This window comes from Lithobates pipiens, unplaced genomic scaffold (genome assembly GCF_037356315.1).
Source record: "Lithobates pipiens isolate NorthernLeopardFrog02 unplaced genomic scaffold, aLitPip1_a1.2 Scaffold_28, whole genome shotgun sequence".
In the NCBI taxonomy this organism is placed as follows: Eukaryota; Metazoa; Chordata; class Amphibia; order Anura; family Ranidae; genus Lithobates; species Lithobates pipiens.
Genome location: NW_027507789.1, coordinates 194,281,673 through 194,307,884, shown reverse-complemented (window position 1 = coordinate 194,307,884; position 26,212 = coordinate 194,281,673). Strand labels below are relative to the sequence as shown.

The 26,212-nt window shown below is 43.2% G+C and overlaps 2 protein-coding genes across 8 annotated transcripts in view; one reads left to right on the top strand and one right to left on the bottom strand.

The window, feature by feature from the left end:
- The window catches only part of LOC143935978 (adenosine deaminase-like), a 116,852-nt gene extending 101,392 nt beyond the window's left edge, over positions 1-15,460 (top strand). The window contains exons 10-11 of the mRNA XM_077460222.1: positions 2,750-2,879; positions 12,555-15,460. Coding sequence (XP_077316348.1) covers positions 2,750-2,879; positions 12,555-12,659 — 235 coding nt within the window. The 3' untranslated portion in view covers positions 12,660-15,460. The remainder of the gene's footprint in view (positions 1-2,749; positions 2,880-12,554) is intronic.
- A 1,307-nt stretch (positions 15,461-16,767) lies between these two features.
- The window catches only part of PKIG (cAMP-dependent protein kinase inhibitor gamma), a 169,099-nt gene continuing 159,654 nt past the window's right edge, over positions 16,768-26,212 (bottom strand). For all 7 annotated transcript variants that reach the window (XM_077460224.1, XM_077460228.1, XM_077460226.1 and 4 more), the window contains 2 exons: positions 23,230-23,407; positions 16,768-17,637 (listed from right to left, as the gene is read on the bottom strand). In XM_077460224.1, coding sequence (XP_077316350.1) covers positions 17,558-17,637; positions 23,230-23,377 — 228 coding nt within the window. In that variant the 5' untranslated portion in view covers positions 23,378-23,407 and the 3' untranslated portion in view covers positions 16,768-17,557. The remainder of the gene's footprint in view (positions 17,638-23,229; positions 23,408-26,212) is intronic.

The following is a 26,212-nucleotide window of genomic DNA, read 5'->3' as shown; positions in this document are numbered from 1 at the left end:
AAAAATTATATATATATATATATATATATATATACCGTATATATATATATGAGAGAGAGAGAGAATTTCACATATAAAATTTTTTAATTTATTGTAGAAGAATATGTTAAAAAGATCTCAAATTGATGATACAACACATCATAGATGTAACATTGTCAACATTGCACAGTATATGAATACAATTTGCATACATTGCACATAGGCAGTCCCAATCTACTCGCTGTTCCCTTTAATCGTGGTTCTAATAAGGAACGCTGCAGAGAGGGATATCCAACATGTTTCAAAAGTATTGTTCTGAATCTTCTTCAGGGAATAATATCACTTCTGAAAAATGGCTCATATTAATAAAACATTAACACAAATTCATAACCCATGAATGTGCGTCTATTGGTCATTGAACATACACTGTGCAATGTTGACCATGTTATTTCTATGATGTGTTGTATTATCAATATAAGATCTTTTAAACATATTTTTTCTACTAAAAATTCATTTTTTTTTTATATGTGAAATTCTCTTATATATATTTTTTTTATTGCCCATAAAATCCCACCTTTTGAGGTTATTCACAGGTTACATCAACCGAAGCTCCTCCCTTCACACAGCAACAGAGCTGAGGAATGCCCCATACACACGGTTGGAAATTCTGATCGGAATATGTTGTCAGAAAATCCGATCGTGTGTGGGCTCTATTGGACTTTTTCTCTTGGAATTTCCGACGGAAAACGTTTGAGAGCTGGATCTAAAATTTTCCGACAACAAAATCCGATTTGGTGACAGAAGCTATTGGCTACTGGCATCTACATAGTCCTGTTGTACTTTTTGTACGTCACCTCATTCCGAACGATCGGATTTTCCGACAACTTTGTGCGACCGTGTGTATACAAGACAAAATTCGGCCAAAATCCGTCTGAAAAAAATCCAACGGATTTTGTGGTCGGAATGTCCGACTATGTGTATGGGGTATTAGTGCTCTGGATTAAGACAAGCACACACTATACAAGAATATGCTTTGTTCACATTTCATGTGTGAGGTTTACAACTACTCTGAGGACTGTCTAGATGGCTGTCTTGCAGCTACTCCGATCCTTTTGAAGTTCACTGCTGTTGACAACCCTGGAAGTTTCTTTCAGATACTTTGATAAATATGAGAGCATGAGTATTCTGATAAGCAGCTGCTGATCTGTATAAGTTATTATTAATAATGGTTTGGGTTACAACCTTTGTTAGATTTTATTGCAGTCTGTATGTGTATTGTAAAGTCTTATCCTTCTCTGCCTGTCTTGGCGTCAGGGAATCTTGGCCCCCGTACACACGGTCGGAGATTCCGGCAACCAAATCCGTCGGATTAATTCCAACGGATTAATAACCGGAAGAGGTCCGGAAGTGATGTTGCATACACACGGTCGGACTCAGTTGTCGGAAAATCCGATTGTACATAACGTGATGACGTTATTTCGTGACGACGGGACTACATTCAGGCTAGTAGCCAATAACTTTGGTCTAGGAATTTGATCTGAGCATGCGTGGCACTTTGTCCGTCGGAGTAGCCTACACATGATTGGAGTATGTCCGATCGGAGCATGTTGTCGGAAAATTTTACGGACAAGTTGGAAAACTTGGTCCGTCGGATATTTCGACGGAAACAGTTCGATGCAGACCACACACAGTCGGAATATCTGACAAAACGGTCCGATAGGAAACATTCCGTCGGAATCTCCGACCGTGTGTACAAGGGCTTAGACAAATTATGGTAGATCTTTCTGATGGGTATTATAGTCACAAAGTCTCTAAAGACCCATTGAAAAATGTAGAATTTGTTAGATATCTCTCTGATGGGGGCATCTGTCAGGGCTTTATTGATGGTTAGGTCTCTGTCTTGGTGACCAGGATATGAAATTAAAGGGGACAGTATGGCAGGGCACTTCCACAAGGATTGGAATTAAAAACCTGATAAGAGTGGTAAGAGTTAGCATCTCTATCGAAGACATATAAACAATTTGGCCAACAGTTGGCCTTTAAATATCCAAATGCTTGTGTTGACCATGAAATAAAGCATCCCATCCAGTCTAAGGCTGGATTCACACCTGTGCATTTTTAGTGCATAGGTGTATAGGTGTAAAAATGTATAGGTGTGAATCCAGCCTAATTTCTGCTCTGGTTACAAAGGGGTAGGGTAGAGCTTTTATGGCATGGTGCTTAATGACGGGGATGTGAAATATACTGTTCCTTGACCTTCGCTGTAAAATTCAAACATTATGTGCACACTCATAGTGTAAAACCACTTTGTAAAAAATATCACACATACTAATGTACTGAAATCCACTTTGTAAATGATACTGAGGTATGCCATGTACCCAGTGGAAAATGTCCACATTTTGTGGAATGATGGTTGTCTTTGTAGGCAAAGCAGCCCTAGGGTCCATAATGAAGCTGTAATCTGGCAGTGGTGCCTGGGTACATGGACCATCACTACCCCTGAGTATTACTTACCATTTCACAGATTGTGCTGCCATGGTGGAGCTAGGCACAGCACAATGATAATTTTCCATGTCTTCTCAGTCTTGGGTAAGGGAGGTCATGCCTGGGAGAGAGGAGTGCCACGGTTGCTGAGCCCCCGTGTGGTAGTTTATACTGGGGTACCTGTCTACATAGCTATATACCAATTTATAAATGACTGCATGACATTTTTGCCACCCTTGTAAGCACACTGTGCAGGTCCACTAACTAGAGTTTGGCTTTTTCCCAGATTTAAGAAAGACGAAGCCAACTACTCTCTGAACACAGACGACCCTCTGATCTTCAGATCTACGCTGGACCTGGATTATAACCTTGTAACAAAATATATGGGCTTCACGGAGGAAGAGTTTAAGCGAGTGGTAAGTGTACACTGGATGATGCCGGGAAAATAGGCTTTTATGTTTCGTGTACCAATAGGTGTGTGGATGTGTTGGCAGCTCTAGGCACTGCATTGGTTCCAGATTGATACATTCAGTGTAAGTACAAGCATACTTGAGCTCTAACAGAAAGTTTTCCAGGCAGACCCGACTGGACCAATCATTGCTTTCTAGGGGTTCAACTGATCAAAAAACTCATGGATCGAATCGTTCCTCGGATCAGAGTCACGGATCGGATAATTTTTCGGATCAGCAAATAATAATTGAATTTGCAAAAACCTGTGAAAATTCCACCGCCATATAGTCCCCACTGTAATATCCACATCATCTCCCCCACTGTAATATTGGCTGAGCATGGCTGGGTATGGCAGAGTAGGCTGTCAAAGAGCAGTGCTGTGGGCACTACAGATGCAGCCCACAGCACTGCATCCATCCAATCTCTCCCCCTCCACTGTACAGATCAGTACAGAGAGGGGAGAGAGTAATGCCATGACGCTGGTTTGTTTACAAGTGATCGCTCCGTCATTTGACGCAGCGATCACATTGTAAACGACCTGGGTGTAGAAAGATGGCCGCTGCTTCGGAGCTAGGCCGAACCTGCAGCCTTTCCGAAGGCCGTGACCTCGGAGCGCGGCGTGTGCCGATCCGAGTGGGGTGACCCGTTCGGATCACGGATCGGTGACGACCCGTTGCACCCCTATTGCCTTCTATGACAGACACCACCGACATCTAATCCGATCCTGTCCACTAAAAATAGACGGATGGGAATCCGTTCAGCGGATTAGATGAAAACGGACAGGCGGTCCATTTCCATCCGACAGCCCCATAGAGAACAGAGGGCTGTGTCCACGTCCGTTCTGTATCAGCGGACAGACACAGACCTGTCATCCACCTGCTCAGTAGACAGATTCCCCGCTGAGCAAGGGGATCTGCTTGACTGAGTCCACCCCATATGAAAGGGCCCAAAAACTGGGCTTCAAAAATGCAGCTTTTAAGGGCACTTGACATTTTTATTTATTTTTTTCCTGCCTCTTAACACCCCTCCAAGTTAGCCTGTGTGCCCATGAACACACAAGCGTTTGGAAGCAGAATAAGCCGATCACTTGTGCATTCAGGAAAGGAGCATTTCGTAAAAAAAAAAAAACATGTTAAGCGCTATATTTCAATGACCAGAGTAAATGAATATTCTGGCCAATGGAATGAATGAGCACCTAAACACATATGCAAAACATGGCTTTAGGTGTGGTTTTCCAGTCAGAAGAAAAGGTGTTCAGACGAGCTGGGCAAAAACACCCAGTGCTGTGATGGAATGCCAGCTCTATTGTTTTGGTCTATGTTGGAAACGTTGAACTTTGCCCCAAAATTGCATTAGTGTAGCCTATGAATTAGACAAGCTGGCCCAAGCTAACGATATTTTCATTACTATGCTATGGGTGTACTGGTAGACTGTAGTAGCGGTAGGTACATAGAGCAAGCAGCGCTGTGTGCTGGCAGCAGTATGGGGATTTTCAGTCTGCTGCCAGAGTTCTCAATTAATGCCTGGCTTCCTCTGATTGGCTAAGGTGGAGTGCATGACGTCGTGATTTTCACCCCTTTTGATAAAAAGTTAAGGCTTTCCTTGAATGATGGATCGAGTCTATAATTTTGGCAGCAGATGGCTATACTGCTGCTGGACCACAGATCCGCACTTACTGGATGTAGCTAAAAAACCTAAATGTTATGGTTAGCTTTAGGCTACTTTCACACTGGGGTCGCCTGAGCGTTAGCGGTAAAGCACCACTTGTTTTAGCGGTGCGCTTTTAACCCTTGCTAGTGGTCAAAAAAGGGGTTAAAAGTGCCCATGTTGCATTCATTTTAATGGGCATTTTGGATTGCTTCCAACCCCCCCCCAGATGCTGCTTGCAAGTCTTTTTTAGACCCCTTTCACACTGGAGGCGTTTTTCAGGTGCTTTAGCACAAAAAAAAAAAAACGGCTGTAAAGCGCCTGAAAAAAGCCTCAGCTGCAATCCCAGTGTAAAAGCCCGAGTGCTTTCACACTGGGGTGCTACTCTGGCAGGACGTCAAAAGAAAGTCCTGCAAGCAGCTTCTTTGCAGTGCTGTAGAAGTGGTGAACACACTACTCCTGAAGTGCCCCTGCCCATTGAAATCAAAGGGCAGCACCGCCGGCAAAGCGGCACTTTGCAGGCGGTTTTAACCATTTTTCGGCTGCTAGCGGGAGTTAAAAGCGCCCCACTAGCGGCCAAAAAGTGCTGCAAAAACGACGTTAAAACGCTGATTTACTGCCAATGCCCGGGTAGTGAATGTGCCCTTAAGTGCACCACTCCAGTGTCAAAGCACTCTGGCTTTAACATTCGGCCAGCATGGGAGGCAGTTTTCAGGCACTATTTCTAACGCTTAAAACGCCTGAAAACTGCCTCAGTGTGAAAGGGCTCTTGGTGTGGCTAGGCTCTGTTCCAAACAGCCCCCCTCGCCTCATACTGCTCATTCCGCCCTATACACCCTCTAGTGGTGGCCTGGGGGATAAATGCAGCATAGAACATGTCGGGAAGCTTGACTTCTTTCACACAAAGGATTAAAGGCCACCTTTCTGACCATGTTTCATGTTAGGCTCGGTTCACACCAGACGCGGCACGACTTGCCGCGCCACGACCTGCCGCGACCTCAGCGGCGACTTGCAAAACGACTTCTGTATAGAAGTCAATGCAAGTCGCCCGAGGTCGCCGCAAAAGTAGTACAGGAACCTTTTTTCTAAGTCGGAGCGACTCGAGTCGCTCCTATTAGAACGGTTCCGTAGTACAGAACGGGGGCGACTTGTCAGGTCGCGGCACGGCAAGTCGTGCCGCGTCTGGTGTGAACCGAGCCTAACACTCACATTTACAATGTATAATAAAAAATAAAAAATATTGTAATTCTGCAGCCCCCTAAGCTTACCTGAATTTTGGGGGTTCTTCTTGCACTATTCTGTATTGTTTCTACTTTGATGCTGTGCCTCCCCCCACATCATCTATTTACACGAATCTGTGAATGGGAAGTCCCATCTGCCACTGTAGTAGAGGGACTCAAAGATCTCAGCAGAGCACAAGTGCAGTAATGTCACCGTAATTGTAATCCATTCATTAATTCTAACCTCTCACCAAAGCTACAGACCTGGGGCTGGACAATTGGTCTGCAGGAGCCTTTGCATTGCATCTGTGATCCACTGATTGTGGCTGCAGTGCTTTGCCAGACTTCAACGCAAAATATTTATTAATGGCCTTTTTTAAGATCAATGCATTTATTATTATTTTTATTTTTTTTTGCCTTTAAAGCCTAGCTCCATGTTCAGCACAGGGTGATAAAAAAAAACAAGGTTTTTAAAAAATCCTTTTTTTGATTTGAATCTGATTTTTATCCAATTTATTTAAAAAAAAAATGCTTTTGGAGTAGAAATCTAAGATACATTAATATTTTCGTTTATTCAGCACGAAATTGAGCTTAGTTATGTAGCACGAGGCTGTATATTCTGCAATATTTACATATTTGGTAAAATTCTGTGAATCCAAGCTCTGCAAGCTGAGATAACATGCACTGCATTGATGCATTCACACAATTTCACAGTAACCGTGAGAGAAAACAAAGCTCAGGAATATTCCTTTTATCCCATTGTTTTGCAAATCTATGTACACTACAAACTGTATGATTGAATCGGTTCTGATATCGCAGTTTTACTAACCTGACAGCTTCTTATTCTAAATAGGAAACCTTCATTTTGTTTGCAAATATTAAAGATTCTAACTACCAGCAAGAATAAGTTCTTATATTTTAAAGATCACCTGTCATTTCATATTCATCATGGCAGCATCCAATCACTTGCTGCCGCCATGTCCCTCGCCTTGTTGTGTCACTGCCGCATCACCAGCCGCCCCATTAAAGTGAATGGGATTGTCGCTGAGTCAACAGCGTGTCTGAGGAGGAGCCGCTGCGGGACAGAGATGACAGTTGCCCTTTAAACTATTTAAAGGGCATCATAAAACCAGTGTGGATTTGATTGCGATCATCATTTTTAAACGATTTCCTTCACTAACGGGTGCATTTGCTGGGCGCTCTGTATAAACAGTATGTATCCTCAGCTACATACAGTATACAGAGGTGTGTTCCAGCAGTGGGATGGGAGACTTCATCCCGCTCCTGAAATAAAATCAAATAAAAGTGAGCACTGCTCAGCCATTCACAGGAAGCTTATATTCTTTGAATGAATACAGAGCTTCCTCTGATTGGCTGAGGCGAAGATTGTAATGTCATCTGCCAGCCTCTTCACCTCAGCCAATTGGAGGAAGCTTTGTATTCATTCATATTCATAGAATACAAAGCTTCCTGAGAATGGCTGAGCAGTGCTTAATCCTGTTTGATTTTGTTCCAAGAAGTCCCCATCCCACTGCAGAGACACAGCTCTGTATACTGTGTGGAGCCAAGGCTATAATGCAGTTTATACAACAGGCCCATCTGTGAGTGAAGGGAATAGTTTGAACCATTTTAAGGTACTATAACCTTAGGCTTTAATTCTAATAAGTAGTAGTAAAATTAATATATTATAAAAAAAAAATAATATAAATATTTATTACTGAAACAAAGAACCCTATATAAGCATAGCTCCTATACCATTCAGGTACATGCGAACATTTATATGAAAAAGGTACACAGAATAGCTATTGCATCCAGTGAAATCACCCATATCTAAAAGAACATTGAAGTATCATTGCACAGGACTGGCTTCCTGATGGCAACAATGGTGGGCCATGCCAGCACAATAAGCAAAAGCATAGCCACTTTTCCAACGGCCCATGTGACAGGGTGACAATGCAGGAGAACAGACTGGGGGACAGGGACAGAGCGTTGTCACCCTATGATATCAAGACAGTAAAACTGACCTCCATGTTTTGTATAACTTTACCACTTCAAAGCCGCAACTTATTTATACACATTATGTGGTCTTAAAGTGGTTTACCAGGTTTATGGCTGAAGCTATCACCCATAACCCCGGGATTATCTCTTTCAGCCAGTGGCTGGCTCTCTCATGAGCCACTGGAACGCTTTTAGAATTATGTGTGGGGCTTATCGTTTCCACCGGCTTGCCTGAGAAACGATCAGACGGTGCAGCTAGCTCGTCCCAGAGGCGATCAATGACTAAATCGTCTTTGATCGCCTCTATGGCCTTGGAGGACTGGAGCGACATCATGACGTCACTTCCGGTTCAGGGTGGAAGTAAACACTTTTTTTTTTAATCTTTTGCTTTTAAAGGTCATGAAAAGATCTGGAGTCTTGTTGACCTCAGCTCTCCCCATAAAGAGGACCTGCCATCTTTATTTCTATTATAAGGGATGTTTACAAATTTCTATTACAAGGGATGTTTACATTACCTTGTAATAGGGATAAAAATTGTAAAATAAATACATTTAAAGCACCCAGAATAGATTTTCTCAGAAGTCTGCACTAAGATACGGGTCAGATTTTGGGCATTCTCTGCAGCAAAAATTTCATTTTTGGGGAGATACTCCCAAAAGGTTAATCATGTCTAAAGGGATGCAGACCATGCAATTTTTTTGTATTGGAACTTTGCAAGTTCCGCAGCTGATTAATAATAAAAAACGTCACTCCCATTTATTGTGCACATGAACACAGACCGTCATTTCTTCAGAGTAACAAAAGGCAGGAATTTAGATCACCCAGAGAGGAATGAGAGGAATGTTTATTTCCCAACAAAAGTGGAGTTTACATAAAACCTGGAGATCAGCTATAAAGCTTGTATGGGATTTTGGTTATTGGGTTTCCAAATCTTTGGGGGGGGGGGGGGGGGGTGTTCCCCAGAAGTGTATAATCACTATTCATAATAAAAGGTCACTGTACAAAATTTTTTTTCCTTGAACTGTCGCCACTCATTAAAATTAGACGAAATTGGTTTAACCTTAAAGTGGTTGTAAACCCTTACAACACACTTTGACCTACAGGTAAGCCTAGATTAAGGCTTACCTGTAGGTCCAAGAAATATCTCCTAAACCTATATGGTTTAGGAGATATTTGCCCGAAGACGGGCACCGCTGTCTATGGCACATGCTCCGTAGACAGCAGCGCGCAGGCGCACTGAACGTGGCATCGTCAACAATGAAGATGCCGCGCGTGTCGGCTCCTGTGCGCATGCGCAGGAGTGGCGGCTTCGCCGAATGACAGCGGCGGAGCTGCGAGACCCCACCGAGAAGATGGATGCGCCGGACTACAGGGGACAGCGGTGACTTCGCTGGCTCCTGTGTCAGGTAAGTGACACATAATGGACTACTATGCCATGCATAGTAGTCCATTATGCTTTGCCTTTGCAGGGAATGAAAGAGGAAGTAAACCCATTAGGGTTTACTTCCTCTTTAAACTATGTAGAGGGTTCTTTACTGTAGAGAGCAGCAAGGATGTGGAATTCCCTTCCACAGGTGGTGGTCTCAGCTGGGAGCATCGATAGTTTCAAAAAACTATGAGATAAGCACCTGAATGACCACGACATACAGGGATATACAATGTAATACTGACATATAACCACACACATAGGTTGGACTTGTGACGATTTTTTCAACCTCACCTACTATATGTTACTATATGATGAGGATTGTCTGGGTGAGAAAAGTATCCATATGGTTTACAGAGTAATTCCCAAACTTTTTCCGGCACTCCGACTTAATGTGGAATTAATAAATCTTTGGATAACATGTGAATCTATGCTGGAAATACAGTATGCATTTAATAGGACACTGAGCGGTAATATGTCTTTTTTCAGCCTTTCTTGCTTTCTGAAATACTGCTTCTATAAATGAAGTTTTATGAATGGTGACTATACAATACAAACTTTTGAAATGCAAAAAAACAAAGTATATGTAAACCCAATTACGAAGATCTCATATCGGGTTTAACATGTTAGTTGTTTCAAAAGTACTGTAATTGTCAGTAATCCCAAAGATACATCTTTCATTAAAATGATACCTGGTGATCGTACCATGAAGGTCCTTGTTTAGGTACTCACTGATAGAGTGACAACGTTGTGTCCCTGTCTCCAAACTGCTCTCCTGTGTTGTCACTATAGTGATGTGTTGATACACACAGTCCACTGTTCTTATCAGGAGGCCGATTCGGAGAAATGATGTGCAGCCAATGTGGACAGCAAGTTGCTGCAAATGTAGAAGTCCTGAGACGCAACAAAGGATGGAAAGGGGTGAAGATGGCAATTGTTTGATAGACCGTTCTTAATCAAATAATAGTAGTAGTTATTTTGAATATCATTGGCTTCAGTGGATATAATATATACAGTGAAAGGAAAAAGTATTTGATCCCCTGCTGATTTTGTACGCTTGAAAAAGAAATGATCAGTCTATAATTTTAATGATATTTTTATTTCAACAACGAGAGACAAAATAACAACAAAAAAATCCAGAAAAACGCATTTCAAAAAAGTTATAAATTGATTTGCATTTTAAAGTGGTTGTATACTCCATTTTCTAACTTTTACCTACAGGAAAGCCTATAATAAGGCTTACCTGTAGGTAAAAAAAATATCTCCTAAACCTGTACGGTTTAGGAGATATTCCCCTCGGTATGCGCCTCTGACTGCAGCGGCGCATGCGCACAAGGGGATTCTCGGCCTGAAAAATCCGGCAGTGGCCGGCCGGCCGGAATGAAATCTCCCGCGCGCATGCGCGGGAGTGACGATATCGCGGCTCCGGCCACTCACAGCGCCGGAGCCGCAATACCCGGAAGAAACGCTGAGGGAGCATGTCAGCTCCCTCGGCGTAGATCGGGCCAGATGTCGGGGCCTCGTTCTAAGGTAAGTATTTCATAATGAGCTAGTATGCGGTGCATACTAGCTCATTATGCCTTTTGCTTTGCAGGTTTAAAAAAAAACGCTTTAATGAGTGAAATACATTTTTGACCTCTTTGCATCACATGACTTAGTACTTGGTGGAAAAACCCGTATTGGCAATCACAGAGGTCAGACATTTCCTATAGTTGGCCACCAGGTTTGCACACATCTTGGGAGGGATTTTGTCCCACTCCTCTTTGCAGATCCTCTCCAAGCCAATAAGGTTTCAAGGCTGACTTTTGGTAACTCAAACCTTCTGCTCCCTCCACATATTTTCTATGGCATTAAGATCTGGAGACTGGCTAGGCCACTTAGGACCTTAATGTGCTTCTTCGTGGGCCACTCCTTTGTTGCTTTGGCCATGTGTTTTGAGTCATTGTCATGCTGGAATACCCATCCACAACCCATTTTCAAAGCCCTGGCTGAGGGAAGGAGGTTTTACACCTTAGATTTGATGGTATATGGCCCTGTTCATGGTCCCCTTGATATAGTGAATTTTTTCTGTCTCCTTAGCAGAAAACCCCCAAATCATAATGTTTCCATGTTTGACGGTGGGGATGGTATTCTTGAGGTCATAGTTAGCATTCCTCCTCCTCCAAACACATTGCGTTGATGCCAAAGAGCTTGATTTTGGTCTCATCTGATCACAACACTTTGACTCAGTTTTCCTCTGAATCATTCAGATGTTCATTAGCAAACTTCAGACGGGCCTGTACATGTGCTTTCTTGAGCAGGGGAACCTGCAGGATTTCAGACCTTCATGGCCGTAGTGTGTTAACAATTGTTTTCTTGGTGACTATGGTCCCAGCTGCCTTGAGATCATTGACTAGATTCTCCTGTGTAGTTCTGGGCTGATTCTTCAGCGTTCTCATGATCATTGAAACTCCATGAGGTTAGATATTGCATGGAGCCCCAGACCGAGGGAGATTGACAGTTATTTTGTGTTCCTTCCAGTTGTAAATAATTGCACCATTGTCACTCTCTCACAAAGCTGCTTGGCGATGGTCTTGTAGCCCATTCCAGCCTTGTGTAGGTCTCCAATCTTGTCCCTGACATCCTCGGACAGCTCTTTGGTCTTGGCCATGGTGGAGAGATTGGAATGTGATTGCTTCTGTGGGCAGGTGTCCTTTATACAGGTAACAAGCTAAGATTAGGAGCACTCCCTTTAAGAGAGTGCTCCTAATCTCAGCTTGTTACCTGTATAGAAGACACCTGGGAGCCAGAAATGTTGCTGATTAATAAGGGATCAAATACTTATTTCACTCAAAATGCAAATCAATTTATAACTTTTTTGAAATGCATTTTTCTGGATTATTTTTGTTGTTGTTGTTATTCTGTCTCTCACTGGTAAAATAAACCTACCATTAAAATTATAGACTGATAATTTCTGTGTCAGTGGGCAAACATACAAAATCAGCAGGGGATCAAATACTTTTTTCCCTCGCTGTATCCTTGCATACATTAGTATCTGAATGTTGGATGATAGTATGGGGCCCTATAATATTTTTTTAGATTAAGATTATAAGCGTATGGTGTTTAAAGTGGTTGTAAAAACCCTTACCGACCACTTTTTACCTAATACTTTTGGTAATATAGTATTTAAAAAGTAATATACACTATATAAGAGGAGTTGAACACCAAAAAAAAATGTAAGGCTATTTTTTTCTATTCTGCCTTTTTTGATCCCTTTTACAAATGGCGTATTAAAAAAATTAAGAAATCCCACAGACTAAATGTAGTATTTACTTTTAATTCTAAAGCATGCCAATTTTTTTATTTCACAGAGTATCAATTCAGCCCGATCCAGCTTCCTCCCGAAGAAGGAGAAGGAGGAGCTCCTGGAAACGCTGCATGAGGCCTATGGAATGGTGGTCTCCACTGCGCTCTGAAGGTGATGCCGCAACACATCACAGACTGAATCTGGTTAGCCCAGCCGTGGCCATCTTCTCTTCCACAGAGACCCCTTTTAAGGATATCTGTAATGCAAGTCATAGCAGATATCCTTAAAACATGGCCGCTGGGTGGGAACACGCAAAACTGAAGAGGAGCTCTCAGCAAAACAGGTCTTCCTAAATACACTCCAAATGTATTCCAATCAGGTTATTTGCTATTTCACTACAGCCTTATCGTACCAATAGAAATTGCCTTCCTCATGCTAGAAGGTGGATGTAACCATCAATATCAGACACACCTGATGCTTTCTCATAGCTGGGTTAGACAAGGTCAGGTTATTCTTAAAGGTGATCTGTCCTTTATAATTCACTAGGTATGTCTTCTATACTATGTTTGCCAAATATGCCTATTTAACAGCTACCTTTTTCCATAGACCGTTGACCAGGCTCTTGACTGAAATACTGGACTAAGGCGTCAGTTTGACAATGGCGGGCCTTTTTGTACTTGTGTGGTGGCCCTTGGACCCCAGCAATCTGTAGTAGGGAGTGATAACATTGATTTATAATGGTGGGTAAGAGCAATGATCCCTACTAGCCCAATGTAACATGTCCCCAGTCCCTCGCTGTCTTCTGCAGGGTGTCCCACACCCAACCTGTAAGCATGTCTACACTCTTTGAGCATTACTTCCTCTATTATGTCCTACTCTGACCATCATTCCCTCTAGTATGTCTGCAGTCTCATCGTCATCTCTAGCGTTTCATATAGGGCAGGGATATGCAATTAGCGGACCACCAGATGTTACAGAACTACAATTCCCATGAGGCATAGCAAGACTCTTAGCGCCACAAGCATGACAGCTAGAGGCAGAGGCATGATGGGACTTGTAGCTTAGCAACAGCTGGATGTCCACTAATTGCATATCTTATAGGTTGACAACCACTGCTCTACAACATCTCTCCTAGCAGTGCCATACTATATAAAATGTAGGGGAGGAAGTGGATTTGCTATCAAAGTTTGAAGAAAACCTAAACTGGACCAGAACTATCTTGGCAATCGGGTCAACTGTTTTGTGGCAGAAGACAACTCTAAACATAACTTTGAAAACTTTCTTAAACCTTATTTGCAAAGTAAACGTGATAGGTCCTCCCTTAATCCTGATCCCTGCCAAACCTTATTGTGTTGGATAGATCGGGAAGGGATAGAAGTTCTCTCAGGTCTTCAGTGCTATGTATTTTCCCAATCTGGGGTTTAGTCATCTAGACTGAAAATGTGGTGAAATCTCATTCACAAGGACACGAGAATTAGTAGAGAAGAGAGAGCGGTAGAACCTGTGAATTTGGCCTCACGTCCTGTTCTGTTTGACGTTCATCATATAGACCAGTGGTTTCCAAACTGCGGCCTTTTTGATTACTTTTATCCAGCCCTTGGGGCATTATTCTCTACACTGTCAACAACAGTGGGGCATAGTTCCTGCTATCCACACCGACAACAGGGCACTATTCCTCCCAATGGACAGGGCACTATTCCTCCCAATGACAGGGCACTATTTCTTTCCTGTTTACTCCAATTGACACCAAGACATTTTCTACTCCCGTTGGCCTCCCTAAAGTTTGTAGGACAGTAAACTGGCCCTTTGTTTAGAAAGTTAGGAGACCCCTGGTATAGACAGTAAACTCTCCCAGATGCAGACACAAAAAAATAAACACTTGATAAAGGTTCAGTCCTTCCACATTCTACCAAAACGAAATAAAAGGTTTATAGTTCCAATCCTGGTTCACATAAAAAGGTGCTAATTTGTCATATCACCTCTAATGGGAGACGTGTGTCTTTACATACAGTATTAAATTCAGTGTTTACAATAAAGACAAGCTCTTCATAAATGATCTACTCTCTTGTATACAAAGATCTGTGCTTATAGCAATACCTGTACAACTTTAGAAACATAGATGCTGTCATTGCTGACCTCTACTGAATATACAAGTGGTCTGCTGTCATCTCTGATTCGGCTAACCTTGTCTATTTCAAGACCAGCTCTAAAAGAACCATTACTCTTCATCAGGACAAGTAAATAGTTTACAAACACAATCTGGTGTGGAGTAAAGGGCCATGGCACACTAGTGATACTGCCACTGGTGACAGCTCTGCAGAACGTTACTCATGCAGCCAATGAGAAAGCAACCTGGCACCAGCGTGCCTTTGCCACACCAATAATCTACATTCACGTTATATAAATGGACTCTGCTTCCTTTTTTCCCAAAACAATAAGAAATCTCCCAGGCATACCATTTTAAAATATCTTGGGTTATGCAACACTGGTAATCCTGTTGCTGGTCGCGATTCCCCCAAAGCAAGATCGCTATACAGAGATGCAGAACACTCACCTGCATGTATGGTGAATCTAGCAAGGGAGCAGCAGTGGAGGAACACACCTTGCCAGTTCTGTCAGAAAAGGAGAGACGCCATATGAACAAGTGAATGTTTTCTCTGATCGCTTACCAATCCTGTCACCAGTGGCCAGTGTGACATGGGGCCCTCCTGCCACCGCCAACATGTCACCAATGGACTCAGCCTGGCTGAATTATAAACAAACATTGGCTCATGTATGGGTGGTTTATTGCATGATGCACAAGGTGAATCCTTATTGCTTAAATCTTATTATTTAAATCTTTTATACTGAATAAGCCTTTTTATAATGGTGCTTGACCTGAAAAAAAAAAAAAAGCTTTGGCCTAGCAATCGTTGAATATTGGTTCAAATAAAAGCATTTCTGTCGCTTTCAATTTAAAGCAGTAATAAACATTTCTGTGTTCGTTCTTTTACCGCTTTCTCAGAGATGATGGCACAATCGGGGGTTCCTACTGTTCTAACTGGCATTAGAGCCAACTTATTTCTTTGTGAAGAAGGGGATGGTGCAGCGTTGATAGAAATAATGTGGGTGCCCTTTAAGAGACTTATTTGTTTAGACCTGCTTCCGCAATGAGGATATAATGCTACAAAAAAATCAATGCCTTAAGGCAGGGATATGCAATTAGCAGACCTCCAGCTGTTGCAGAACTACAAGTCCCATGAGACACAGCAAGAGTGGCAGCCACAAGCATTACACCCAGAGGCAGAGGCATGATGGGACTTGTAGTTTTGCAACTGCTGGAGGTCTGCTAATTGTATATCCCTGCTCTAAGGCACGGATTATTTGGTATAATGATTGAGTTTTAACACTGATCAGAACCGAACAATCAACATGACAAATACCAATTGCCGTAGCTTAAAGTGGTTGTTAAGACACTTTATACCATACTCTATGTTTAATAATCCTATGTTCCCCTGTGTCTGTACCTTATAAAAAGAAGCCGTTCTTTACCTTATTTCAGAGTGCTGCTCACGTGACTCACCGCCTCTCTACTCTACCCATCTCATAGCTTCAGCGGGCAGGGCCTGAGGATTCCCCACTGACATCAGTCGGGAGGAGAGAGAGGCAGTGGGTCACGTGAGTAGTGACTGGCGCTCTGAAAACAGGTAAAGAATGGCTTATTTTTATAAGGCAAAGACACAGGGGAACAAAGGATTATGAAACTTTAGCAGTGACAAGGGAGGGGCTGGGCACTGACACGGGAGCAGACAGGGAGGCGGGGGGGGGGGGGGGGAGAGGGAGCGAAAGAGAGCGAGAGAGATAGAGCGAGAGAGAAAGAAACTGACCACGGTGTCAGGGCTCAGCAGCCATGATGAACCGTGGTCAGTTTACAGAGGAGGAGGCCATAGCCAGGCAGGATCAGCCAGGTTTTTTAGGTGATAGGAGGGGCCAAATCCCACAGCACAAGCACTGTGCTGTATAATGTGCTTTAAGGGAACATGAGATATTATATATATATATATATATATATATATATATATATATATATTTAGGTTAACAAAATGCTTTAATGACTAAAACCCGTGGTCAGGAAATCATTTTCTCCTCTGGCTTCATAATAGCTATAGTCATTGAGCATGGCTTTGAACGCTAGTAAAGGAGACCTTGTCACGGATTCCTCTGGCCATAGACAGGGCGATTTTCTTTCCTGCAACCATGTAAAGTACTACTAGTCATCTATAATCACAAATAAAGCCTTAATGTTTTATGGTGTTTTATTCATTCACACAAAATCATAACTGGAAGAAAAAAGTGTACTTTTTAAAATGAAAGAAAAAGGTTTAAAAAAAAAAAACACACCATTTTTCATTTAAGTATTAACCATCCATTCTATGTAGAGTAAACAAACTCTACACCAGATATAGCGATAAAATGTGGATCGAAGAGGAAAATAACAAATAAAAAAAAAACAAAAAAAAAAAAACTTAGTGTTGGCAGTTGGTAATATACACAGGACATTTGTACCTGGTGTCAGTACACAGTTTGGTCCGTTCTGGTTCCGTAAGGCATTGCTCAAAGTCACATCATAACGCCACACTGTACCTTGGCTGTCCTCCATTGTTTTATGGCAGTGGGTCACCAAAACTGTTTAGAAGTAGGCAAATAAACTGCTTTCTAAAGTTTTACAATAAATATCTGCTTCCCTAGAAAATAGAAAGGGTAAGTGGGCAAGTACCGTCATCAAAATATCACGCGTTGGGTTCATGTATTTGCATATCGTTTTACATTTCTATAAAGGGCTAAAATCACTAAGGCAAGTTTTGGTCAGGTTGAGACTGAAAAAGATGCAATGAGCAAGTTTGGCCACAAGGTGGCAGATTGGAGTCATGCATTCCGATTTTACATTCGTGGGCATGTGCGTGAGCTGAAATAGCGGAATCCAGTGTACTCTTCAGACTGGAGCCCCATAGAAACCGTTTGGTGCTTGTTCACAATGGTCTCTTTCTGTAGGAAAGTCAGTACGGATGTCTGCAAGACATAAGTAATTCATGACGGTGAGCTACCATCTTGTGCTTTCGGGCTCTGCTCCTGCCCGGTGTCTGAAGATGCTGCCTGTGCTTGTCCTTCTGGAATTAGAAAAATAAATGTGTTCACATTCATGGACTATGGAAGCTAATTCAATTTCCATTAAAATGCCTATAAAGCAAGAGCTGGGCCTCCATTGGTTCCATGCCAGCTTCTATTATACTTCTTTAACTGTGATTTCCTTCTATAGAAAACACATACAGTGCCGTGCAAAAGTATTCACCCCCCCCCCCCCCCTGGCATTTTTCGTGTTTTGTTGCCTCGCAACCTGGAATTAACATGGATTGTTTGAAGATTTGCATCATTTAATTTACAGAACATGACCACAACTTTGAAGATGTTTTTTATTTTATTGTGAAGCAAACGACAAATAGGACAAAATAACAGAAAAGGTCAGTGTGCATAACTATTCACCCCCCTAAAGTCAATACTTTGTAGAGCCACCTTTTGTGGCAATCACAGCTCCGAGTCGCTTTGGATAAGTCTCTATGAGCTTGCCACATCTTACCACTGGGATTTTTTCCCCATTCCTCCTTGCAAAACTGCTCCAGCTCCTTCAAGTTGGATGGTTTGCACTTGTGAACAGCAATCTTTAACCACTTGACATCCGCGCTATAGTCAATTGACGGCTACAGCGCGGATCTCCTTTTCCGGGACTACGTCTATTGACGTAGTCCCGTGCACAAGCAGCCTGCGCTCTGTGATCGGCGAGTCTACGAGACTCCCCTGATCACCGATCCGTGCAAGGGGTCGATCCCGACCCCTTATCACGTGATCAGCTGTCAGCCAATCATGTGATATAACGGAGCCGGTAATCGGCTATTATTCCTCCTCGCGCTGTCAGCGCGAGGAGAAAAAAAAAAAGCCGATCACCGGCGGCCGTGATCGGGACATCAGTCCCGATCATGGCCAGCACTGCTAGTGCCCACCTGCCCCCTGCCAGTGCAACAATAAAAAAAGTAAGTGCCCCCCGTCAGTGCCCACAGTGCCACCCAGCAGTGGCCACAATCTGCCTTAACAAAGGTGCTGCACCCGTGCCACATATCCGTGCCCATCAGTGTCATCTACCAGTGCCCAGCAGTGCCGCCCAGCAGTGCCACCTATCAGTGCCACTTATCAGTGCCCATCAGTCCCATCTATCAGTGGTACCTATCAGTGCCCATCCGTGCCACCCATCCGCCCATCTTTGCCCATCAGTGCCGCCTTATCTGTGCCCATCGGTGCTGCCTTATCTGTGCCTATTTGTGCCGCCTTAACTATGCCTATCAGTGCCGCCTTAACTATGCCTATCAGTGCCCACCAGTGCAGCCTATCAGTGCCCACCAATGCAGCCTATCAGTGCCCACCAATGCAGCCCATCAGTGCCCACCAGTGCAGCCTATCAGTGCCGCCTCATCAGCGCACTTCAATGAAGGAGAAAAATGACCCGTTTGCAAAATTTTATAACAAACTTTCAAACATGATTTTTTTTTTTTTTTGCATCTTTTTTTGTTTGTTTAGCAAAAAATAAAACTCCCAGCTGTAATTAAATACCACCAAAAGAAAGCTCTATTTGTGGGAAAAAAATGATAAAAATTTCATTTGGGTACAGTGTTGTATGACCGCGTAATTGTCACTCAAAGTGCATCAGCGCTGAAAGCTGAAAATTGCTCTGAGACTGAGGGGGGTTTAAGTGCCCAGTAAGCAAGTGGTTAAGTCTGACCACAGATTTTCCATTGGATTGAGGTCTGGGCTTTGACTAGGCCATTCCAACACATTTACACGTTTCCCCTTAAATCACTCAAGTGTTGCTTTAGCAGTGTGTTTGGGGTCATTGTCCTGCTGGAAGGTGAACCTCCATCCTAGCCTCAAATCACACACAGATTGCTACAGGATTTGCTTAAAGCGGGAGTCCGCCGTTTTTTAAAAGCCAGCAGCTACAAATACTGCAGCTGCTGACTTTTAAAATAAGGACACTTACCCGCCCAGTGCGCCTGCGATGTCGGCACCCGAAGCCGATCTCTCGATCGTCTCTCGGGTGCTGCCGCCACCATCTTGGGTATGGGAATCAGGAAGTGGAGCCTTGCGGCTTCATTTCCCAGTTCCCTACTGCGCGAGTCGCGCTGCACAATAAGGATGGTCCCCGCTGTCTCTGGGATCCGTGTGTTTCCCAGCAGACAGTAGGGGACCTTCGGAAAGGGGCGTAGATTCTGCAGGAAAGGGGCGTACCTTCTGCAGATATCTATCCCGGAAGTGGGTGCAGATACCTGTACTGTACAGGTACCTGCACCCCCCTCCCCCCTGAAAGGTGCCAATTGTGGCGCCGGAGGGGGGGAGGGTTCCAATGAGCGGAAGCTCCACTTTAGGGTGGACCTCCGCTTTAAGAATATCCCTGTATTCAGCACCATCCATCTTTCCCTCGACTCTGACCAGTTTCCCAGTCCTGGCTACTGAAAAACATGCCCACAGCATGATGCTGCCACCACCATGTTTCACTGTGGGGATGGTGTTCTTTGGATGATGTGATGTGTTGGGTTTGCGCCAGACATAGCGTTTTCTTTGATGGCCAAAAAGTTACATTTTAGTCTCATCAGACCAGAGCACCTTCCTCCATACATTTTGGGAGTCTCCCATTTGCCTTTTCGCAAACACAAAATGTGCCATTTTCTCTTTTGCTGAAAGAAATGTCTTTCTTCTGGCCACTCTGCCATGAAGCCCAACTCTATGGAGCGTATGGCTTATTATCGTCTTATGTACAGATACTCCAGTCTTTGCTGTGGAACTCTGCAGCTACTCCAGGGTTACCTTAGGTCTCTGTGCTGCCTCTCTGATTAATGCCCGCCTTGCCCGGTCCGTGAGTTTTGGTGTGCCACCATCTCTTGGCAGGTTTGCTATTGTGCCATCATGTTCTTTCCCTTTGGTTATGATAGATTTGATGGTGCTCCTAGGGATCATCAAAGATTTGTATATTTTTTTTATAACCTAACCCTGACTTGTACTTCTCAATAACAATGTGCCTTACTTGTTTGGAGAGTTCCTTGGTCTTCATGGCAGTGTTTGGTTAGTGGTGCCTCTTGCTTAGGTGTTGCAGCCTCTGGGGCCTTTCAAAAAGGTGTGTATATGTAATGACAGATCATGTGACACTTAGATTGCACACAGGTGGACATTATTTCACTAATTATGTGACATCTGAAGGTAATTGGTTGCACCAGAGCTTTTTATGGGCTTCATAAAAAAGGGGGAGAATACATACGCACACGCCAATTATCATTTTTTTTATTTCTGAAAAATAGTTTTATGTATATATTTTTCTAATTTTACTTTACCAACTTAGACTATTGTGTTCTGATCCATCACATATAATTCAGATAAAAAGAAAATGGAACTAAAGGAATCCTCCAAAATTTATGATTCGACCAAAGAGATGAAATGTGGAGGAATAAAAATATGGTCTATTCTGGTTAATGTATTATGAGGGATAGAACATTTTATACCACGGAAATACAAGTGCTGCAGTATTACATACAAGAGGTTGAATTGGCCCTCTAGTGGCAGAAGTTTATACTACTTGGTCATTGTGCACAGAGAAGTGAAGGAGAAGTTTATTGGAATTATCTTCATTTTGCCTGATTATTCCATCTTTAAGGTGAGAGTTCTGAGAGCCTGATATTTTGGAACACTTGGTCCTGTTCTTTCTCAAGTTTTTTTCACCATACGCCTACACTTATTGGTGTGTCTACTTATATGATTTTTTCATTGACTTTTGTTTTTCACATTTATATTTATCATCCATTTTTTCAGTGGCACGATTTGCGCAGGACTTTTTATTTTGATTTAATGAACCACTTTGATTTGTCTATCTCTTTAGCATAGATCATACAGACAATTTGAGCTTTGATGTTTCTCATCAGCCAAGGTCACATGACCAAGTGCCTCCAACTTAAGCCAACCTGGTGCCGCAGAGATCACATGACCTAGTGTCCTAAGCTCAAGCCAACCTGATGCTGAAGAGATCACATGACCCAGTGCTCAAAACTCAAGTCATCCTGGTGCCGCAAAGATCACATGATCCAGTGCCCTCAGACCCAAGCCACCCTGGTGAAACAAAAAGAAGAACGTGTTCCAGGTGTCTACTTCCTAATGATTTCTCCCCTCTCCAGGCGTGGTTGCAGCTCAATATGCAAACATTGAACAAAAAGGTCCAGATGGCCGCACCCCAATGAAAACGATTTCTTTATTGTTATAATAAATCCATGCAGCAAGGATAAAACCACTGACGTGTTTCACACCTTTACAGCAGGTACTTATTCATAGCCAAGTTTTAAAATAATGACAAGTAAACAAAACCGTAAATTGGTGTAATTGGGCATGGTGTACGCCCACTACAGGTGACACAATGCTCTCAGTTGATGTAAAGGTGGGTCACCTGAACTTCTCTCTCACATGGCCACAAGGTTAACTCTTCAGACAAAAATAAAGACAAACAAGTCAAACCCACAAAAGATATATAAACAAAGACCAAAAATTTTACGGTGATGCATGCTTGACATAATTAAACCACCAGGTTTTAGATGGTTTAATCATGTCAAGCATGCATCACCGTAAAATTTTTGGTCTTTAGACTTGTTTGTCTTTATTTTTGTCATTATTTTGAAACTTAGCTATGAATAAGCCCCTGCTTAAATGGTGTGAAACACGTCAGGGGTTTTATCCTTGCTGCATGGATAATAAAGGAATCGTTTTCATTGGAGTGCGGCCATCCAGGCCTTTTTGTTCAACTTTACCAAGCCAATCTGGTGCCAATGAGATTGCATGAGCCAGTCACCCACACTCAAGCCAACCTGGTTCCACAGAGATAATATGACAAAGTACTCCAAACCAATCTGGTGCCGTGAAGATCACATGACCCAGTGCCCCAAACTCAAGCCAAACTGGTGCTGCAGAGATCAGATGACCTCATGCCCCAAACTCAAGCCAACTTGGTGCTGCAAAGATCAGATGACCTCATGCCCCAAACTCAAGCCAACTTGGTGCTGCAGAGATCAGATGACCTCATGCCCCAAACTCAAGCCAACTTGGTGCTGCAGAGATCAGATGACCTCATGCCCCAAACTCAAGCCAACCTGGTGCAGGGTCTTCTTCAGGTAAGTATTTCAAGGCCTTCTGTTACTAAGTATTTGTCCACAAGATCCAAGCATACCTTTGTTAGCATTTAGGTTCAGGTCTCCTTTGAAATAAATAGATCACATGTAACACAATCTACTATTATGCTGTGAATTCTGGCAACTTAGAAAGACGGAAAGGACACAGAAAATAACGTGTGCCTACCCATATTCAGTAACACTCCATACATTGGGCTTTACTGTGTGGAGCTTGTATGTTTCATCCTGATACACTAAACTGCCCCTGATGTGTTTATGAATTTGGCTGGGATTGTAGTACTTGTCCGTCCTCTATAAATGGATTAACTAAGTTCTACAATATCAGAGAAGCCTCTATAAAGAAAGTGAGAAGAATAGGATAGGACAGGTGTACTCTTGACCCATGATTCTTGGAGAGGTCTGGAATATAACAATGATGCAGATGAGCCATTCAGCAGCAATCCAGTAAGTTGTGCTAGTCATAACACAATCACCATTATTCAAGTGACTAACCTGCTCCTTGAATGGACAGGTCTCCTATGTCCTCTGAAAGGTCTCTCACCCCCGTTGAGCTGCATTCTCCCTTGATGTCAGGAACTGCGTTGCGTCTGCCCGTTCGGTCACACGATATAAATTCGCCGTAAGCCGACTCTACGTCCATAACGTCTCTATCATATCAAATTCATTCGATCTGCAGAGAGAGAGAGAGAGGAGTAATAATTAGAGAGGAGCTGTGCAAAAGAAGTAGCTGAAAACAGCTGACCTGCATAGCAATATGAAAGCTACATCTGGAATCTCAGTAGGTTGCTAGAGGCCAAGACATTTCTCAGGCCCACACGTTTTCATTGGTTTACTATGGTGTGTCAAGCGGATGCAGGGACCAAAACCTTCCAGCAGATGGCAGCAGATTTACATGAGTTATACTGACTAATGTGTGAAATATCGGACGGGTGATGGATGATTATAGAACAAATGCATTCTGCTAGGGTTTGCAGTGCACTGTGGATTTATAACATGTCATCAGCAGATATATATATATATAATGTATGGTAGTTTGATTTCTAAAATGCAGCACTGAGATTATCTCTCACACTTTACATTTTATGGACCAATAAGCTTTTACAGCTCAGGATTAATGATAATGGATCTAGGCTTCTAAGTGGTGGCAATGGGCAATAGGAAGGACATCAGCCCCAGGATGACTAATGTCCAGTCAGTGCACACTCTATCAGTGGTCTACAAACCTTTCACTACGAAGGCCACAATATAATAAGCCTGGGCTGACTTCTAAATGGACAAATCATAACATGAATTAATACACAATAAGCATTATATGATTTTGAACAGAAAAAATCTTTAGTACAACAAAGTACAGAAAAAAAACAAAGAAAAAAAAACACTTGAGCCCATCAGACTTCCCATCAAAGTCCCCCTTACATGAGCGTCCCATCAGAGCCTCCCCCTTACATCAGAGCCCCCATCAAATTTCCCCTTACATCAGAAACCCCCTTACAGGTGAATTCCCTCTGGCATTAAAGTCCCATTACAAGAGAGTAGTCCTCATCAAAGTTCCCCTTACATTGGAGCACCCCTTACATGAAAATCCCCATCAGAGTTTCCCTTTACATCAGAGCGCTCCATCAAATTCCTTGTTACACTGGAATCCCTCCTTATAGGAGATTCCCCATTATTGTAGTCCCCATCAAAATTCCCCTTACATGAAAATCCCCATCAGAGTTTCCCCTTACTTCAGAGCGCCCATCAAGTACCTTGTTACATTGGAATCCCTCCTTATAGGAGATCCCCATTATTGTAGTCCCCATCAAAATTCCCCTTACATGAAAATCCCCATCAGAGTTTCCCCTTACTTCAGAGCGCCCATCAAGTACCTTGTTACATTGGAATCCCTCCTTATAGCAGATCCCCCATCATTGTAGTCCCCATCAAAATTCCCCTTACATTGAAGCACCCCTTACATGAAAATCCCCATCAGAGTCTCCCCTTACTTCAGAGCACCCATCAAATACTTTTTTACATTGGAATCCCTCCTTACATGAGATTCCCCATCAGAGCCCCCTTACATTAGGGTAGTCACCATCAAAGTCCCTCTTACATCAAAGATCCCCCAATATTGGAGCACCCCTTACATGAAAATCCCAATTAGAGGCCCCCTAACATCAGAGTAGCCCCCATCAAATTCCTCGTTACACTGGAATCCCTCCTTATAGGAGATTCCCCATCAGAGTAGTCCCCATCAAAATTACCCTCACATTGGAGCACCCCTTACATGAAAATCCCCATCAGATTCTTCACATACATCAGAGCCACCCCCCCCCCCCCCCATCAAATTCCTTGTTACATCAGAATCCCTCCTTACATAAGAGTTCCCATCAGCGCCCCTCCTTACATTATAATAATTCCAATGAAGATTCCCCTTACATGAGAGTCCCCCTTACATCCAGGTCCCCATCAAGAGTCCTCTCTTACATCAGGAGCCACGTAAAACCTTGCAGTGGGCTGAATTTGGCTCATGGGCCACAGTGCGGACACTCCTCCTCTACTCGACCAGTCTATCACCAGCCAGCCCTGATTGTGGTCGGGGGGGGGGGTTCGGGTGGGGGGTGGGGGGATGTGCCTAAGACAACTTTCACAAAGTCATATGCATATACACAGGAAATGACACGGGCTAAGATTTACACAGCTCTGCCAGACAGCACAGCCAGGTAGAGGACACTGCTAATCATGTTATCCCCTGGACCTTGTGACTGCATAGTGTAAGACACGCAGGTTGCTCTGGAAGCAAGGTTCTAATCTATAAACTGGGACAAGTACAGAGATATCTAAATCAATAGCAGATTATGCAGCCTGCTTTAAACACAATGCACAGATGAAGCCCCCTAGACAGCTTGCAAGCAGCTCATCTATTTATAACTTGCATGAAAAGTATTCATACAACATGCACAATTCATAGCACTCAGTCCTTCCAACAACCAGAACTGGTCTTCTCTATTTCTGTTTCCGGCCCTTGCGGGTAGCTGGCCAAGCCTCATGCACCCGTTATAAAGGGACAAGCTGCTTCCCATCCTCCTCTCATTGAGAAAATACATGACTGGTGTCATAAGGCCTAAACTTTTCAGAGTCCTGTGTCCCGTGGCCTTGCATTTTTCTAACATCACATGGTTCTATCTTCCAGCCATCACCAGCGAGCTGTCAGATGGGGCTGAAGTACACAGCAGCTGTTGGGGGTGGAGGGGGTGATATACGTAGTTGGTGCACTGGGATAAAGTGCTCTCCAGGCCCTTCTGCTCTAAAGCCCCTCATTCTCAGCCAGAGATCACCATTGGCCGGCTCCCTGAGGATTCCAGGATCTAGAAGGGCCCGGGAAAGCAGGGGCACCTCACCCGTTCCCCGTCTAGGGACAATTTTCCATGACGCACCATGGACATCATGCTTCAGGAATGACACTGATAATGCCAATGTGTTGTGGTGACTGGGG